This window comes from Schistocerca gregaria, chromosome 2, assembly GCF_023897955.1.
Source record: "Schistocerca gregaria isolate iqSchGreg1 chromosome 2, iqSchGreg1.2, whole genome shotgun sequence".
Taxonomy (NCBI): Eukaryota; Metazoa; Arthropoda; class Insecta; order Orthoptera; family Acrididae; genus Schistocerca; species Schistocerca gregaria.
In genome coordinates this window covers 83,641,848-83,660,465 of record NC_064921.1, presented here as the reverse complement: position 1 = coordinate 83,660,465, position 18,618 = coordinate 83,641,848, and the positions used below count along the sequence as shown (strand labels likewise).

The following is an 18,618-nucleotide window of genomic DNA, read 5'->3' as shown; positions in this document are numbered from 1 at the left end:
CACATGATCACACTGACAGAACCACAGGCACACAGACACAGGCAACAGAGCATGCACAATGTCGGCACTAGTACAGTGTATATCCACCTTTCACAGCAATGCAGGCTGCTATTCTCCCATGGAGACGATCGTAGAGATGCTGGATGTAGTCCTGTGGAACGGCTTGCCATGCCATTTCCACCTGGCGCCTCAGTTGGACCCTCGTGCTGGTAGTGCAGACCGCGTGAGACAACACTTCATCCAGTCCCAAACATGCTCAATGGGGGACAGATCCGGAGATCTTGCTGGCCAGGGTAGTTGACTTACACCTTCTAGAGCACGTTGGGTGGCACGGGATACATGCGGACGTGCATTGTCCTGTTGGAACAGCAAGTTCCCTTGTGGGTCTGGGAATGGTAGAACGATGGGTTCGATGACGGTTTGGATGTACCGTGCACTATTCAGTGTCCCCTCGACGATCACCAGAGGTGTACGGCCAGTGTAGGAGATCGCTCCCCACACCATGATGCCGGGTGTTGGCCCAGTGTGTCTCGGTCGTATGCAGTCCTGATTGTGGCGCTCACCTGCACGGCGCCAAACACGCATACGACCATCATTGGCACCAAGGCAGAAGCGACTCTCATCGCTGAAGACGACACGTCCCCATTCGTCCCTCCATTCACGCCTGTCGCGACACCACTGGAGGCGGGCTGCACGATGTTGGGGCGTCAGCGGGAGACGGCCTAACGGTGTGCGGGACCGTAGCCCAGCTTCATGGAGACGGTTGCGAATGGTCCTCGCCGATACCCCAGGAGCAACAGTGTCCCTAATTTGCTGGCAAGTGGCGGTGCGGTCCCCTACGGCACTGCGTAGGATCCTACGGTCTTGGCGTGCATCCGTGCGTCGCTGCGGTCCGGTCCCAGGTCGACGGGCACGTGCAGCTTCCGCCGACCACTGGCGACAACATCGATGTACTGTGGAGACCTCACGCCCCACGAGTTGAGCAATTCGGCGGTACGTCCACCCGGCCTCCCGCATGCCCACTATACGCCCTCGCTCAAAGTCCGTCAACTGCACATACGGTTCACGTCCACGCTGTCGCGGCATGCTACCAGTGTTAAAGACTGCGATGGAGCTTCGTATGCCACGGCAAACTGGCTGACACTGAAGGCGGCGGTGCACAAATGCTGCGCAGCTAGCGCCATTCGACGGCCAACACCGCGGTTCCTGGTGTGTCCGCTGTGCCGTGCCTGTGATCATTGATTGTACAGCCCTCTCGCAGTGTCCGGAGCAAGTATGGTGGGTCTGACACACCGGTGTCAATGTGTTCTTTTTTCCATTTCCAGGAGTGTAGTATGGCGTCATCACCACTCCTGGTTGTCGTGCCGTATGGCTGGCGACAGTCAGGTTGGTATCTCACCGTGTCTTCAGACATGTCGCCGCTGGTCGTCGGAACTCAATTCGAAATCAGTGAGATTCCAGGCAGAATACGTGTCTGCAGACGCCTCAGACAGCAGTGTGATACCAACGTGATTTTTGCCCGCCATATGGCTATACAGCCAGGAGTCATGTTTTGCAGTGCCATGTAATTTCATAGCAGGGCCACTTTCATTGTTACCTGCAGCACCCTTACAGCACAGTGGCAAGTCATCCTGGGCTTCCATTTCAAGAGGATAATGCCCATCCACACGCGGCGAGAGTTTATACTGCTTCCAGAATGAAATTTTCACTCTGCAGCGGAGTGTGCGCTAGTATAAAACTTCCTGGAAGATTAAAACTGTGTGCCGGACCGAGACTCGAACTCGGGATCTTTGCCTACCGCAGGCAAGTGCTCTACCTTACTGGCCAAGGTCCCGAGTTCGAGTCTCTGTCCGGCACACAGTTTTAATCTGCCAGGAAGTTTTACACTGCTTATCTTCGTGCTTGCCAACCCTTACCTTGGTCAGTAAGGTCACCGCACCGTATCTCTCCCAATTTGAGAAAGATTGGAACATTCTGAGCAGAAACTCCGATCAGCTTGGGATATAGACGATCTAACATGTCAATTGCAATGATTTTGGCGCTGTATATCTCCGAACTACGTCCAACAACTCTGTCAATGCCAAAGTCGACTAATTGCTTGCATAAGCCCAGAGGTGGATCAACGGGTCATTGACTTGCTAAGTTTGTAAAGTTCTTTCTTTTGCATAAATCATCCAATTTTTCTGAAAATTTCATCATTTGTTTTTCTGTACGTGTGCATCACATCCGTCGATTTTCGTCGTTTTCGGATAACTCCTTCATGGTGCGTTGTCCCCCCCCCCCCTGTTTTGAATGTATCTTGTTCGGTGAACTCCAGTAAGATATCAATGACGAGCCCACCGTTGACACATGACCTTTCACATATGAAATACGCCGGTAAATACTGAACAATCGGATGCTTCTAGGGGAAGATATTTTCCACTCGTCTGGGTGCTTTTACCTCTTGAAAATTAGAAGTTCCGGGTATTCAGCCAGGTAATATTTTCAGAGACCGCCGATATTTCGGCGTGAGTACTCTCCGCCATGGCAAAAATGGCGGGGTGTACTCACGCCGAAATATCGGCGGTCGCTGAAAATATTACCTGGTTCAATATCTGGTTATTTGAAAATTGTATACGCCAGGAGAAACTCAGGTCTCACATAGAAGAGGTGTTAACGACTTGACGACGTTGAGGTCACTATGGGGTGTGGCGGTGGTGCTGCAGGGAACCAGTAACAGCAGAATGGGTCACCGGACTAACAGATCCATCAGGGACATATCAACTCTTATAATGGTGCCCACATCGACTGTTGGTGATGTAACTGCGCAGTGGAAAAGCGAAGGAACAGTCACAGATAAAGTAACGCCAGGTGCGCCTTGTCTAGTGACAAACAGAGACCGTCGGCCATAGCGGAGGGTGGCAGTTAAAATTCGCATCAAATCAGCGGGAGGAATTAGTCGTAAGTTCCAAAAGTACTGTCAGCAGTTCCCCCAGCACTATGTCTGTGCCTGCCGTCGAAAAGGATGCAGAACGAGCAGCTCCTCATGAGCCACATATTAAAAAAAAATAGAACAAAACGCCGTTCGGCGCTTGACTTGGCATGAAGAACAACGGCACTGTTCAGTGGATGATAGGAGAAGAGTGACTTAGAGCGATGAATCGCGCACTACCCCGTAGCAACCCGACGAAAGTGGTAGGATTTGGCGAGTGCTTGGGGAACTTTACCTGCCCTCATGTGTAGTGCCAACTGTGGAGGAGATGGTATTACAGTATTGGGTGAGGAGGGGAGGGGGGGGGGGGGGGGGAGGAGGCGGCGCGAGTGACGTCGACGGTGTTTATCTCTAATTGCGGAAGAATCAGCAATGATGAACGGCATGAGGATGCAGAAAACAATGGAAACCACTGCATTAAACACACATAACATGTATCCACAGGATCTGTGACCTGTAATTGAAAAGCGTTATGATGATCTCTCCATTGTCAAAAGATTCCGAAATAGTTCCCTTTTCGGATCTCCGGGATGGGACTGTCAAGGCGGCGGTGACCATGAGGAAAAGCATGGATAACCAACGAAAATGATAACGTTCTAAGACTCGGGGCGTGGAATGTCAGAAACTTGAATGTGGTAGGGAAGCTAGAAAATCTTGAATGGGAAATGCAAAGGCTCAATCTAGAAATAGTAGGGGTTAGTGAAGTGAAATGGAAAGAAGACAAGGATTTCTGGTCAGATGAGTATAGGTTAACATCAACAGCAGCAGAAAATGGTATAACGGGGGTAGGATTCGTTATGAGTAGGAAGATAGGGCAAAGAGTGAGGTACTGTAAACAGTTCACTGATAGGATTATCAGAATCGACAGCAAACCAGCACCGACAACGATAGTTCAGGTATACATGCCGACGTCGCGAGCTGAAGATGAAGAGATAGAGAAAGTATGTGAGTATAATGAAAAGTTAATACACTACATAAGGGGAGAAGAAAACCTAATACTCATCGGGGACAGGAATACAGTTGTGGACGAAGGAGCAGAAGAAATGGTTACAGGAGAATGTGAGCTTGGGACAAGGAAAGTGAGAGGAGAGAGACCAATTGAGTTCTGTAATAAATTTCAGCTCGTAATACAGAATATTCTGTTCAATAATCACAAGAGGAGGAGATATACTTAGAAAAGGCCGGGAAATATGGGAAGACTTCAGTTAGATTCCACCATGGTCAGAAATCAGATACTGGATTGTAAGGCGTACCCAGGAGCAAATATAGACTCAGATCACAACGTAGTGTGGATGAAGAGTAAGCTGAAGTCTAAAAAGTAACTCGGGAAAAATAAATATGCAAAGAAGTTGGATACAGAAGTACTAACGAATCACGAGATACGCTTGAAATTCTCTAAGGCTATAGATAGGCTATAGCAATAATGACTAGCTCAGTAAGCAGTACAGTTGAAGAGGAATGTACATCTCTAAAAAGGGCCTACACAGAAGTTGGGAAGAAAAACATAGGTAGAAAGAAGGTAACTGCGAAGAAACCATGGCTAACAGAAGAAATATTTCAGTTTATCGATGAAAGAAGGAAGTATAAAACTGCTCGACTATATTCAGGAATACAGAAATATAAGTCATTTAGGAATTAAATGAAAAGTGCAGGGAAGCTAAGGCGAAATGGTTGTATGAAGTATGTGAAGAAATCGAAGTAGAAAGAATTGTCGGCAGGACTGACGCAGCTTACAGGCAAGTCGAAACAACTTTCGGTGAAATTAAAAGCAAGGGTGGTAACATTATGAGTGTAACGGGAGTTCCACTGTTAAATGTAGAGCAGAGAGCAGATGGATGGAAAGAGGATACTGAAGGCCTCTAGAGAGAGAAAATTTGTCTGATGTGATAGAAAAAGAAACAGGAGTCGATTTAGAAGAGATAAGGGCTGCAGTATTAGCCTCAGAATTTAAAAGAGCCTTGGAGGACTTACGATCAAATGAGGCACAAGAGACAGATTACAGGCCATCAGAATTTCTAATACAGTTTGGGGCAGTGGCAACAAATTGACTATCCACTTTGGTGTGTAGAATGTATGAGTCTCGCGACATACCATATGACTTTCGGAAAAATATCACCCACACAATCCAGAAGACTGCAAGATCTGACAAGCGCGAGAATTATCGTCAATCAGCTTAACAGCTCATATACCCGAGTAACTGACAAGAATAACATACAGAAGAAATTTCAGGATGTATTAGATGAGGATCAGTTCGGCTTTAGGAAAGATAAAGGCGCCAGAGAGGCAGTTGTGACGTTGCGGGTGGTAATGGAAGCAACAGTAAAGAAAATTCAAGACACATAATAGGATTTATCGACCTGTAAAAAGTGTTTGACACTGTAAAATGGCGCAAGGCGTTCGAAATTCTGAAAAAATAGGGGTAAGATATAGGGAGAGACGTGTAATATGCAATATGTAGAAGAGTGATACAGGAAAATTAAGAGTGGATGATCAAGAACGAAGTGTTCGATTAAAAAGAGTGGAAGATAGGGACAGAGCCTTTAGCCGCATGTATTAAGTCTGTACAACGAAGAAGCAATGATGGAAATAAATGAAAGGTTCAGGAGTGGAATTAAAATTCAAGTGTATCAATGATGCAATTCGCTGATGACATTGCTATCCTGAGTGAAAGTGAAAAAGAGTTACGTGATATGCTGAATTGAATGAGCAGTCTAATGAGTAAATAGTATGGATTGATAGTAAATCGAAGAGAGACGAAAGTAACGAGAAGTAGCAGAGAAATGAAACAACGAGAACCTTAACATGTGGATCGATGGTCACGAAGTAGATGAAATTAAGGAATTTGACTACCTAGTCAGCAAAATGACGGAGTTATTTGTGGCTGATGCTCTAGCATAGATTTACTAGCCAAGTTGAGGGCAAAGTAGGAGGTTGTAATAGCTATAATCCCTGGTGGACAGAGAGAGAGAGAGGGGGGGGGGCGGAGGGGAGGGAGTCTCCTCATCAACCTGCTTTCTCAGTAGACTTCACCCACATGATATGACTGTCAATGACCAGAGTTCCCTCCTGAAATCCTGTTTCTCGTCCCTCTAGGTCTTCTCTCCTCCTACTTGTACGTAATTACTCTGAATTTCACACAGAGACCCCATGCCGCCACTTTCAAACTGTATCTTCACAATTTCATTCTCGAATAATATGTGAGAAAATCCATTATTTATTCCGTGCGACTCATATTCATTATTATTTGATCGTGATAAGCATTTCTCCTTCGCATCCTGAAGGAACTCCTGGGCATGCGGTAAATTGCATCACGATAGATTCCGCATAACTTGGCGCAAATGCGGAAATGGATGCTTTACGACGCTGCTCAGACGCACTTGGAGCGCTATGAGAGCGATGGAGAGGCTTTCTTACGCCGCATCGTAACACTGGATGAGACATGGGCCACATCGTACGAGCCAAAACTGAAACGCCAATCCAACAAATGGCGTCATTATGGGTCGCCTCGAAAGTCGAAAGTGCGTCAGAGCCCCAGCATGGTGAAAGTTATGGTGAATCTCGTGTACGACTGTGATGGTGTTACCCTAACGCATTACGTTCCTCCACGGCAGACCGTCAGTGCACAATACTACTGTTCGTATTTGGAGCATCACCTGCGACCAGCTTTGCGAAAGAAGCGGCGACACTTCCTGCGCAACCCACCCATCATCTTGCACAACAATGCGCGGGCGCATACAGTGCAAGCTGTGGCTGCTCTGTTCGGTAGATGGGACTGGAAAGTACTGTACCATCCACCATACTCCGCGGATTTAAGTCCTCGTGGCTTTGATTTGATTCCGAAGGTTCCACTTTGTGGCATTCGCTTCCGAACTGTTCCAGAGATTCGAGAGGCAGTAGACCGCTCCATTCGCACCACCAACAGATTAGGCTCTGCTAACAGTATACTACACCTTCCACATCGCTGCCAAAAGGTTCTACACAACGCTTGTGACTACTTTGAGGGACAGTGGCAGGTGCACCAAGTAGCTCTTTTGTATAGCTTGTGAATAAACAGTTGCCACTATTTAAGTTCCAACCCTCGTATTTTGACATTCAAAAGATGTTGATTGAACTTTCGTGGAAGTGCAGTTCTTCCATAAGTTCACTGTCTACATCTACATCTACATCCGTACTCCGCAAGCCACCTGACGGTGTGTAGCGGAGGGTACTTTGAGTACCTCTATCCGTTCTCCCTTCTATTTCAGTCTCGTATTGCTCGTGGAAAGAAAGATTGCCGGCATGCCTCTGTGTGGGTTCTAACCTCTCTGATTTTATACTGATGGTCATTTCCTTAGGATTCTTCCAATGAATCTCAGTCTGGTATCTGCTTTGCCTTTATATGATCATTCCATTTTAAATCACTCCTAATGCGTACTCCCAGATAATTTATGGAATTAACTGCTTTCAGTTGCTGACCTGCTATTTTGTAGCTAAATGATAAGGGCTCTATCTTTCTATGTATTTGCAGCACATTACACTTGTCTACATTGAGATTCAGTTGTCATTCCCTGCACCATGCGTCAGTTCGTAGCAGATCCTCCTGCATTTCAGTACAATTTTCCATTGGTACAACCTCTCGATATACCACAGCATCATCCGCAAAAAACCTCAGTGAACTTCCGATGTTATCCACAAGGTCATTTATGTATACCGTGAATAGCAACGGTCCTACGACACTACCCTGCGTGTCACATCTGAAATCACTCTTACTTCCTCTTTTTTTACATGTAATTATTAGTGTAGCGTCATACTACACATTTTACTCATATTTTTATGTTCTAATAGTACTCCTCGGGTTTATTAACATAGTGAATGGGTAACTGAGATGCTCTTTTCATAATTCGTATTGTTATTTGCAGAATGCCTGTGTACTTCCATAAGTTGCCTACAAACAAGCCAGGAGCTGAATTAGCTGTTCATTTCGGTTTGTGAGAAGCTGTATTTTTCCGTTTATTCGGCACAGCAATCTATCAGAGAGAGAGAGAGACAGCGGAGGGACACAAGCATTCGATCTTCGCCACAGCTATAAACATGCAGCTCTAAGTGGTCTTCAGGCCCGATTGAGCCCGGAGCATTATGGCCAGGACCCTATAACCAGCTCGAGAGTTTGACGAACTGGCGCGCTAAGAGGACAGAATTTGGCACGATATCCCTCAGGAGAACATCCAACAACTCTCTCAATCAATACCAAGCCGAATAACCGCTTGCATAAGGGTTAGAGGTGGACCAACCCGTTACTGACTTGCTCGATTTCTGAATCCAATTTTTCGGAAATTGTAATCGTTTGTTGCCTATACATGTACATCACATCTATTGATTGCCGAAAAAAAGCAGCACTCCGTCTTGAGGCCACAAGTGCCCATCGGGACCATCCGACCGCCATGTCATCCTCAGTTGAGAATGTGGATAGGAGGGGCGTGTGGTCAGCACACCGCTCTCCCGGTCGTTATGACTTTTTTTTTCTTTTTGAGGGGAGCCGCTACTATTCCGTCGAGTAGCTCCTCAATTTGCATCACAAGGCTGAGTGTACCCCGAAAAATGGCAACAACCCAAGGCGCCCTGGATGGTCACCCATCCAAATGCCGGCCATGCCCGACAGCGCTTAACTTCGGTGATCTCACGTGAACCATTGTATCCACTGCGGCAAGGCAGTTGCCATCGATTGTCGGCCAAATCGGTTATTCCCTTCGTGATGACTTTTTTTTTCTTATAGCGTGAGGTTATGGAGTCAAGATATGACCTTCAGCACAATTTCAGTATACAGGTGTAGTGACATTCCCTCTCCGCAGTAAATGCAGGAAGTGACCACTTACCTGATATCAGAATAAATGAAATCCACAAAAATTATTGTAACTCCGATGAGCGGCACAGCAGACAGGGTGACTAGGCCCTCCATGGGGGAAGAAGTAGAGGTATTTCCCGCGCGATGCTGGTACCTCGTAGCACATCGGAACACACAGCCGCTTTACCTGCCATGACCACTTTGCCCGGCTATCCCCTAGCCCTGCTCCTCCGCAGCCTTCCACAATACAAGCTCCAAATCTTGGGTCGAGGTTCAATTCACAAGAGCTTATAAACACCATGACAAGCAAAGGTCTAGCGGCCTTAGCTCCGGGGAATATGTTTGCCAGAGAATTGGTCTTCCTCTCCCCTATTTATTATTTAGAAGCTGCTGGGTATTGCAACTGAAACAAGGATCAGCTCTGTCGTTCTGAAGAAGTCACATCTATTCAGGAAGGCTGCTGACAGATATGAAATACAATAAATGCCAACGTATTGTTATTAAAATATTGTGTTCTATAGTTGTTCTCTTTCTTCAACAGGCATGGGAGTTAAATGACGCCACAGGAAAGTTACATCCTCGCTACTGTGATGTCAGCAATGAAGAAAGCGTTGTATCTGCATTCAAATGGACTCTAGACAACCTGGGAGGTGTCGATATTCTCATCAACAGCGCTGGCGTCTTCTTTGATGTAACCCTAACTGGTGAGTGGAAAATATTATCGAAACTACCTTTGAAGAAATTACTACAAGATATGATACCGAAACTGGTTCAAAAAGAGTAATGTATTCAACGGAACTTACGAAAACTGATTTCAGATTAAGCGACGGTAGACAAATTCTTCCGCGCGTTTCTTCCTTTTGATTTTTTCTTTCTTTCAAGTTTTGATGTATCCGATAAACAGTGCACGGATAAAAAATAGTGCGATACAGTATGAGTCTGGAACGTGTACCATTACCAGTCACAGACAGATTTTTGTGGAAGCACATCAAGAGTTCGAAAACACCTTTATTGTATACATGAGGTCAAGTAGGTGGTGCATTTCAGCGGTTTAAGCTGCATCTGGAATTATTTCTACTAACAAGAAGGTTTGGAATGGACCAAACACGAAGGAATATGAAGGAAAAAGACTGTATAATGTAGAAGATACATCACAACGTCTCCCCCCCGCCCCGCCCTCCTGGTGTTTCTCAGCCCTTCTTCGGTGTATTTTAATGCTTGGAATGTTGGAATGCAAACTGCACGTGAATGTGACCACCAGTCAGAAGTATGAATAACCACGTTTTGCGGCGGTAACTGGTGGGATACATGCAGGGAAACAGGTAATGAGGTTCTGAAAGCTACCGACAGGGATGTGGAGCTATGGCAATTCCAGTGCCATGGCCAGCTAAGCTAGAATTATCGGTTGAGAAGAGACCGATCGAGGTAATCCCACAGATCTTCTGTAGGGTTTCAGTCCGGAGAGTTTGGTAGTCAAGAGAGTACGCCAGACGCATCCTGGTACTCTCGTAGCCACGCAGATACACTGTAAGCCTTGCGACACGTTGCGTTGTCCTGACGGCAGGGGGCATCGTGCTGAGGAAAAACTAAATGTATGTGGCGGTGGACATGGTTCCGAGGTATGGACGGATACTCTTGTCGGGTCACTGTGTTTCCAGATTGACGAGATCATCAAGGAAATGCCCTCTGCTCTGGACACTTCGGACTATTGTTACAGGGTCTCGTCCAGTACATGCTAACGGCCATCTGTCCGATGGAGCATAAAATTCGATTCATCCTAAAAGGCCATCTATCATCACTCAGTGGACATCCAGTTCTGTACATCTACATCTACATCCATACTCCGCAAGCCACCTGACGGTGTGTGGCGGAGCGTACCTTGGGAGTACCTCTATCGGTTCTACCTTCTATTCCAGTCTCGTATTGTTCGCGGAAAGAAAGATTGTTGGTATGCCTCTGTGTGGGCTCTATTCTCTCTGATTTTATCCTCATGGTCTCTTAGCGAGATATACGTAGGAGGGAGCAATATACTGCTTGACTCTTCGGTAAAGGTATGTTCTCGAAACTTCAACAAAAGCCCGTATCGAGGTACTGAGCGTCTCTCCTGCTGGAGTTTATGTATCATCTCCCTAACACTTTCGCGATTACTAACTGATCCTGTAACGAAGCGCGCTGCTCTCCCCTGGATCCTCTCTATCTCCTCTATCAACCCTATCTCGTACGGATCCCACACTGCTGAGCAGTATTCAAGCAGCGGGCGAACAAGCGGACTGTAACCTACTTCCTTTGTTTTTGGATTGCATTTCCTTAGGATTCTTCCAATGAACCTCTGTCTGGCATTTACTTTACCGACGATCAACTTTACATGATCATTCCATTTTAAATCACTCCTAATACGTACTCCCAGATAATTTATGGCATTAACTGCTTCCAGTTGCTGACCTGATATTTTGTAGCTAAATGATAATGGATCTATCTTTCTATGTATTCGCAGCACGTTACACTTGTCTACATTGACATTCAATTGCCGTTCCCTGCACTATGTGTCAATTCGCTGCAGATCCTTCTGCATTTCAGTACAATTTTCCACTGTTACAACCTCTCGATATACCACAGCATCATCCGCAAAAAGCCTCAGTGAACTTCCGATGTCATCCACTAGGTCATTTATGTATATTGTGAATAGTAACGGTCCTACGAGACTCCCCTGCGGCACACCTGAAATCACTCTTACTTCACAAGACTTCCCTCCATTGAGAATGACATCCTGCGTTCTGTTATCTAGGAACTCCTCAATCCAATCACACAATTGATCTGATAGTCCATATGCTCTTACTTTGTCCATTAAACGACTGCGGGGAACTGTATCGAACACCTTGCGGAAGTCAAGAAACACGGCATCTACCTGTGAACCCGTGTCTAAGGCCCTCTGAGTGGACGAATAGCGCGAGCTGGGTTTCACACGACCGTCTTTTTCGAAACCCATGCAGATTCCTACAGAGTAGATTTCTAGTCCCCACAGAAGTCATTATACTCGAACATAATACGTGTTCCAAAATTCTACAACTGATCGACGTTAGAGATATAGGTCTACAGTTGCGGTACTGACGGGGAAATTCCAGCCTCCGTTGCCGATGAGCACCAGTCAGCATGGGTGCATCAACCAGGCGCCTGATACGGAGGCACACACGTTTGATGAATGGTCGTTAAGGAGATGCTATCAGTAGCCCCTTTGTTCATCTGGGTGGTTATTTTGCACTCTGCCTGCCCGTTACATATCCGCAACCATCTTTCAACCCTGTTATATATGGCCCGTAGTGTACAACAGTTGCCTCCACACCTGTTTTGGATAGCGCCGTTTAACCATGCACGGTGTACGTTAAGTGCGGTCGCACGCGAACAGTTTATAAACTTGGCTGTTGCGGAAATGCTTCCAACCCTTAGCCCGAAAGCTAATGGTTATGCACTTGTAGACGTAACATACATCGTTTTGTTTCCTTGTCCCCCTGACACGGCTTATATGTTCTCCACTGCCAACTCTGCCATCAGCCGTGTATGGGTAATTACTCCATCTTTACGTAGCACATACACTACTGGACATTAAAATTGCTACACCACGAAGATGACGTGCTACAGACGCGAAATTTAACCGACAGGAAGAAGATGTTGTGATATGCAAATGATTAGCTTTTCAGAGCATTCACACAAGGTTGGCGCCGGTGGCGACACCTACAACGTGCTGACATGAGGAAAGTTTCCAATCGATTTCTCATACACAAACAGTAGTTGACCGGCGTTGCCTGGTGAAACGTTGTTGTGATGCCTCCTGTAAGGAGGAGAAATGCGTACCATCACGTTCCCGACTTGTCGAATTGTAACTTATCGCGACTATGTTTTATCGTATCGCGACATTGCTGCTCGCATTGGTCGAGATCCAATGACTGTTAGCAGAATATGGAATCAGTGGGTTCAGGAGGGTAATACGGAACGCCGTGCTGGATCCCAACGGCCTCGTATCACTAGCAGTCGAGATGACAGGCATCTTATCCGCATGGCTCTACCGGATCGTGCAGCCACGTCTCGATCCCTGAGTCAACAGATGGGGACATTTGCAAGACAACAACCATCTGCAGGAACAGTTCGACGACGTTTGCAGCAGCGTGGAGCATCAGCTCGGAGACCATGGCTGCGGTACCCTTGACAGTGCATCACAGACAGGAACGCCTGCGATGGTGTACTCAACGACGAACCTGGGTGCACGAATGGCAAAACGTAATTTTTTCGGATGAATCTAGGTTCTGTTTACAGCATCATGATGGTCGCATCCGTGTTTGGAGACTTCGCGGTGAACGCACGTTGAAAGCGTGTATTCGTCATCGCCGTAGTGGCGTATCACCCGGCGTGACGGTGTGGGGTGCCATTAGCTACACGTCTCGGTCACCTCTTGTTCGCATTGACGGCATTTTGATCAGTGGACGCTACATTTCAGATGTGTTACGACCCGTGGCACTGCCCTTCATTCGATCCCTGCGAAACCACACATTTCAGCAGGATAATGCACGACCGCATACCGCCTTTCTGGATACAGAAAATGTTCGACTGCTGCCCTGGCCAGCACATTCTCCAGATCTCTCACCAATTGAAAACGTCTGGTCAATGGTGGCCGCACAACTGGCTCGTCACAATACCTCAGTCACTACTCTCGAAAAACTGTGGTATCGTGTTGAAGGTGCATGGGCAGCTGTACCTGTACACGCAATCCAAGCTTTGTTTGACTCAATGCCCAGGCGTATCAAGGCCGTTATTACGGCCAGAGTTGCTTGTTCTGGGTACTGGTTTCTCAGGATACACCCAAATTGCGTGAAAATGTAATCTCATGTCAGTTCTAGTGTAATATATTTGTCCAATGAATATCCGTTTATCATCTGCATTTCATCTTGGTGTAGCAATTTCAATGGCCAGTAGTGTAGATGGTGGTCACATAATATGACTGAGCTGTGTAATATGCAGACTTTGTACGCTTATATTTAATCGATTTGGCTTTTGTGTGTAATAGTTTTAAGATACAGAGAGAGGTAGTAAAAGGTGTAACTACTATTGTTAATGACATAGTGCGCAGGCTGTCGTCTTACTTGGAGATCCTCCCAGAAAATACTTTCGTACTTACTACAGTGACCTCCTGGCATAACAAACATTTGGAGTGAAACCAGAGCTTATGCCCTTCTGATAGTAACGCAGAAAAACACTATTTAACATTTGAAAATAAAAATAAAATTATTTATTGCTTTGTTCAAAAGTTTTTTTTTACTTACATATAGAGAAACTGAAAAAAAGTTATGGTAAACACTGTCTGACGAAAAGAGTGAAGTGCTCACAAGTTAAGGAGCAGAATAAATGGAGGTTCAATGTATGGGAGGGTATGTGGTGTGACTGGGTCAAATTTACAAAAAAACTTCGCAGAATGAGCTCACTTACCAGTAAGAGCTGCACCGTTTCTGGGGTAGATGCATGCACTGATTCAGTTGGTAACACTGTCATAAAGGCACTGTATCCTCTCCTGATGAAAGGTCCCCCACAACTGTTGTAAAAGGTCCTTGATACCCTCGACACTAGCAATGGGACAGAGTTTAAATCTGAGGTAGTCCCACACATGTCCTAACGGCGGCAGGTCTTGGGATCTGACTGGCCTCATCACCACACAGTTCACAGGGTGTTGTCCCATATGTCGACGAGCAGTGTGCCGTTGGAAAATGGCGTCACGATACTATCCCACAAGATGTAACACTTGACGACTTGGATGTCCCTGAAGTACCGTTGTGCAGTACCAGGCCTAACCTGAAATCACATCCAATTACTCCCCACATTAGGACACAAGAAGCAACACCACTGAGTCTCTCAAAAACATTGGAAGAGTAGTACCTCTGCCCAGTGGCCGCCATACTCACCGATGATGGCCATCTGCATTATGCAGAACAACAGCTCATTGTTGAACACACTCTGATGCCATTCATTAGTAGTCCATGCTTCTTAGTGATGGCATCACTCCAAACACAGAAGATTGTGTTGTGGTGTTAACAGCAGGCTATGCAGAGGACAGTAATTCCCTAGTGCAGCTGTTGCTAACCTCCAACCATTGTTGTGGGATGACAGACAGTGTTACAGGATGTCCACTATCTGTTCTTGGATGCCAGGTGAGATGTGAAAGGGTCACAATGTGCTTGGTGCGCATTTCAGTGATTGTCTCTTGTAGTGGTCAGATGTGGATGACAGAGTCCAACATCAGGCCACTGTCACATCCGAATGAACCTACATGTGGATATTGCACTATTCCACGAACCGGCGAATTGGAAACCTACAATAAGGCCTTTTATAACTCTGTCAGCTGCTGATACACTCTCTTACTTGAATATGTGGAATCTCCATGTCCTACACAGTTATAACCAACATATGACCCTGTCCGTGCCCCTCATATGAATATATCCTACCAGGGATGATAATAATGTTAAACAACACTAATGCACCCTAGCGGTCGTTCTAGCTGTCACAGAGACTTGCCACTGCACTCGTTCACATGCTCGCCCATAGTGTTTTAAGTGTATGATGCTACACTGGCAACTCGCCGAGTGTTGGATGCTTCACTTTTTTCTGTCATGCAGCGTAGATTGTAAATTGAACATAAAACTGATACATACACAATTTTCATCATTTGTGTCAATACATCCTGAATCACTAAGACATTTCATGTGTGGCAATTTTCTAAGTAGATGAACTGATTCTAAGTTTTTAAACATTTACGATGCATATTTTTTCCCTTATTTTTTTCCTTTTTCTCCCTCTCAAACTGGAAAGAGTTGCAGTAGTGCGTGTTGTCGGTTTCTTTTGTACACGTTTTGTAATTGTGTCAATTCGTGTAATTTTCTTCCTTATGCATTTAAAATGTTACTTGTTACTCTATTTTTAATGTATATAAATGGAAAATTTTGGTTTTGCACAGAAATGCAGACTATTTTGTAAGAAAAGTCAGGCTTTAAAAATTTATGAACACTTTAATAGGTGAAACAGTAGCTAAGGTGTCTATGGTGACTGGGGACACTAAGAGACTGACTGTCATGAGTGTGTTGTGTGTTTAGGCAGCAGATTTCGATACATAGTGAGGACGATTATGCTAAATCTAAACCTTTCAGAGTGCTTCAAATCGTAGAACAAGACCACGAAAAATAAACTTGAGATTATGATGTGCAGTCAGCAGAGTCACGTGATTGTGGAGTGGAGTGTTTTCGGAGTGTACAACGCGGAACTGTCCCGACACGCATCATAGACCAGAAATTTTAAATACAAACATATTGGAGTACTCTCATATCGTGGACTCACGTCTTACAAAGCGAACTTGAAAAGTATGAAGTGCAGTAGGCTGTTTGCGGAGTGGACTGTTTTCAATGCGTAGAGTGAACTTAATGAATATATAGATTACAATGGCTCCATTATAACGTATTGTCTCTTAAAATATTAAGGTGGAACCTATCAACAAGGACAGCGTAGAGGCAGTTATACCCAGTTGAATGCTTGCTATGAATAGAGTAAAAACTGTGACACTATGGTAAAAGAATTAACTACTCGCGCGGACTAACAGTTCACCAAATAATCATTAGAACAGTTTGATGTTGGGACTTTGAAACAACATGTTTGGCAAGAGAATAAGAGCTAAGTAACATGGTGGACTGTGATATGTGAAGTACATCTTGCCATATCTAACGTGAAACTATAAAATAGTGATGAGCGCTTTTGGTCTGCATTGCCAATTGGAGGTACTTCGATCAACAAGGGTATTGCAAGTACACATAACCTCGTAATCGCGAACTCGCATAAGACGAACTCGCGGTTACCGGGAAAAAATATTAGTCCCGACAGGAATAAATTAGTTCTTACGGTATGTTTCATCGGTTAACACGAATTCCTTGCGAATTTAAATTTCACTGTAATACATACTTCCGACCTTAGAGTTTTCTAAAGCGTAATTTTTTTTCCGAAATGAATGTACGAAATGTAGCTACAAAGCTAATTATACTTATTGCTCACTCGTTTTTAACGTATTGTAGGTCGGTAACTCTATTATCACCTCAACAATCAGCGTATGCTGTACATTGTAAGACATTGAATAATGTGTCCAGCAGCATTAGGAATGTACTCAATTTGACAGGTGTTCTGTTAGTCGTAGCCGTATCGAGTTGGAATACTGAATAAAAACTACAGTTACAACCGGTACCGTAACACGCGAAAATGGCAAAGAGGAAACAGACAGCTCTAAATATACAGTTAAAGCTTAAGATTCTAGATGTGGACCGTGGTACCAAGAAAACAGCAATTGCAGAGCAGTTAGGAATATCTAAATATACTATATCTACGATTACTAAGAATCGAGAAAAAATTATTAATGCTGCGGCATCAGGTTCTGGAAACACACCTAAACGACTTCGTACCGCCAAGGACCAATACATCGAAACGTTACTGCTAGAATCTTTCAGTCACATATGTGCATCTAACATACCTTTAACTGGCCCTGTGATTCAGTCAGAAGCTGATGATATTGCTAAAAATATGGGCATCGAAGACTTCCATTGTTCTGCCTGTTGGTTGTATCGGATCCAAAAGAGTCATTCAATTTCATCTGTACAAATTTGTAGTGAAGCAAAAAAGTTGATGAAGAAAGTGCGAAAAGCTGGTTGTATGAATTTGTAAAGGCAACAGTGATGAAATCTAAATGGAATTTTTATATTTTATAAAGTTGCCAAGACCGTTAATAGTTATAGTTCATTACTGATAACATGATGTAATATCTTTAAAATTTTATTTTTTTGTTGTTTATTCTTTGGTAGCAAAGATGGGATGATTCGGGGATAGCTGCTAAGAAAAGTCAATAAAGAAGTTTTAAGCAGAGAAAGTGGCGTGTGTTCTTCGTGATTTAAAATAAGTCTAAATATCGTCAAGCAACATCCTTTGGGAACTGCCGCAAATATTGTCCTAAATATTCTCGATGTATTTTGGCTCTAATTGTGACACTAGGTGGTTAAATTTTGTTTCTTCTGTGACAATTTTGCAAATGCTGAACTGTGCTTCTACTTGATAGAGCCAAATTTCGGGTTTTACACCCCAAAAAGGCGGATGCTAACCTTGTTTGTTTCCAGGTGATCTTCGGAAACGCTCCCGTTTGTCGTCATATCTTATTATTGTCACGTCGGGGTTACCAAATATAGCTACCGTAACGTAATATTTGCGGCAGTTCCCAAAAGATGTTGCCTGATGATATTTAGTCTAATTTTAAATCACCAAGAACACACGCCACTTGCTCTGCTTAAGACTTCTTTATTGACTTTTCTTATCATCTATCCCTGAATCATCACGTCTTTCCTACCAAAGGATAAACAACAAAAAATAAAATTTTAAAGATATTACATCTGAAACGTCCCCTTTGAAAAATTGTACAAGACTGTGCTTAAACTGACACACAATATTTTTTAGCGCAACGCAATCTGACTTTCAGTAATCCCTACAAGAGAATGGCCCTGACTAACATTAACCTATACGTTTCACAAATCACTTACCTCACAAAAATCAACGTTACTCGAACTACTGCAATACAGCGAGCGCCACTGCTGCCAGCTAAATAAAAGATTCAAACTACGGAAGGCACTAACTACTGATAGGCATAGTTAGCGAATGCAAGATTTTAATAGAGAACAAACAATGTATTTACCTTAGTAGTCATAATATATATAGCAGTTCATGACATCCAGTCTTACAAATTTCAAAACTCCGCCATCTCTCTCCC

At 44.6% G+C, this 18,618-nt stretch overlaps 1 protein-coding gene across 1 annotated transcript in view; it reads left to right on the top strand.

Moving 5' to 3' along the window:
• LOC126335599 (dehydrogenase/reductase SDR family member 11-like) overlaps positions 1-18,618 on the top strand; it is an 86,559-nt gene that overhangs the window by 14,626 nt on the left and 53,315 nt on the right. Inside the window, exon 2 of the mRNA XM_049999049.1 lies at positions 9,334-9,496. Within this exon, the coding sequence (XP_049855006.1) occupies positions 9,334-9,496 (163 nt within the window). The remainder of the gene's footprint in view (positions 1-9,333; positions 9,497-18,618) is intronic.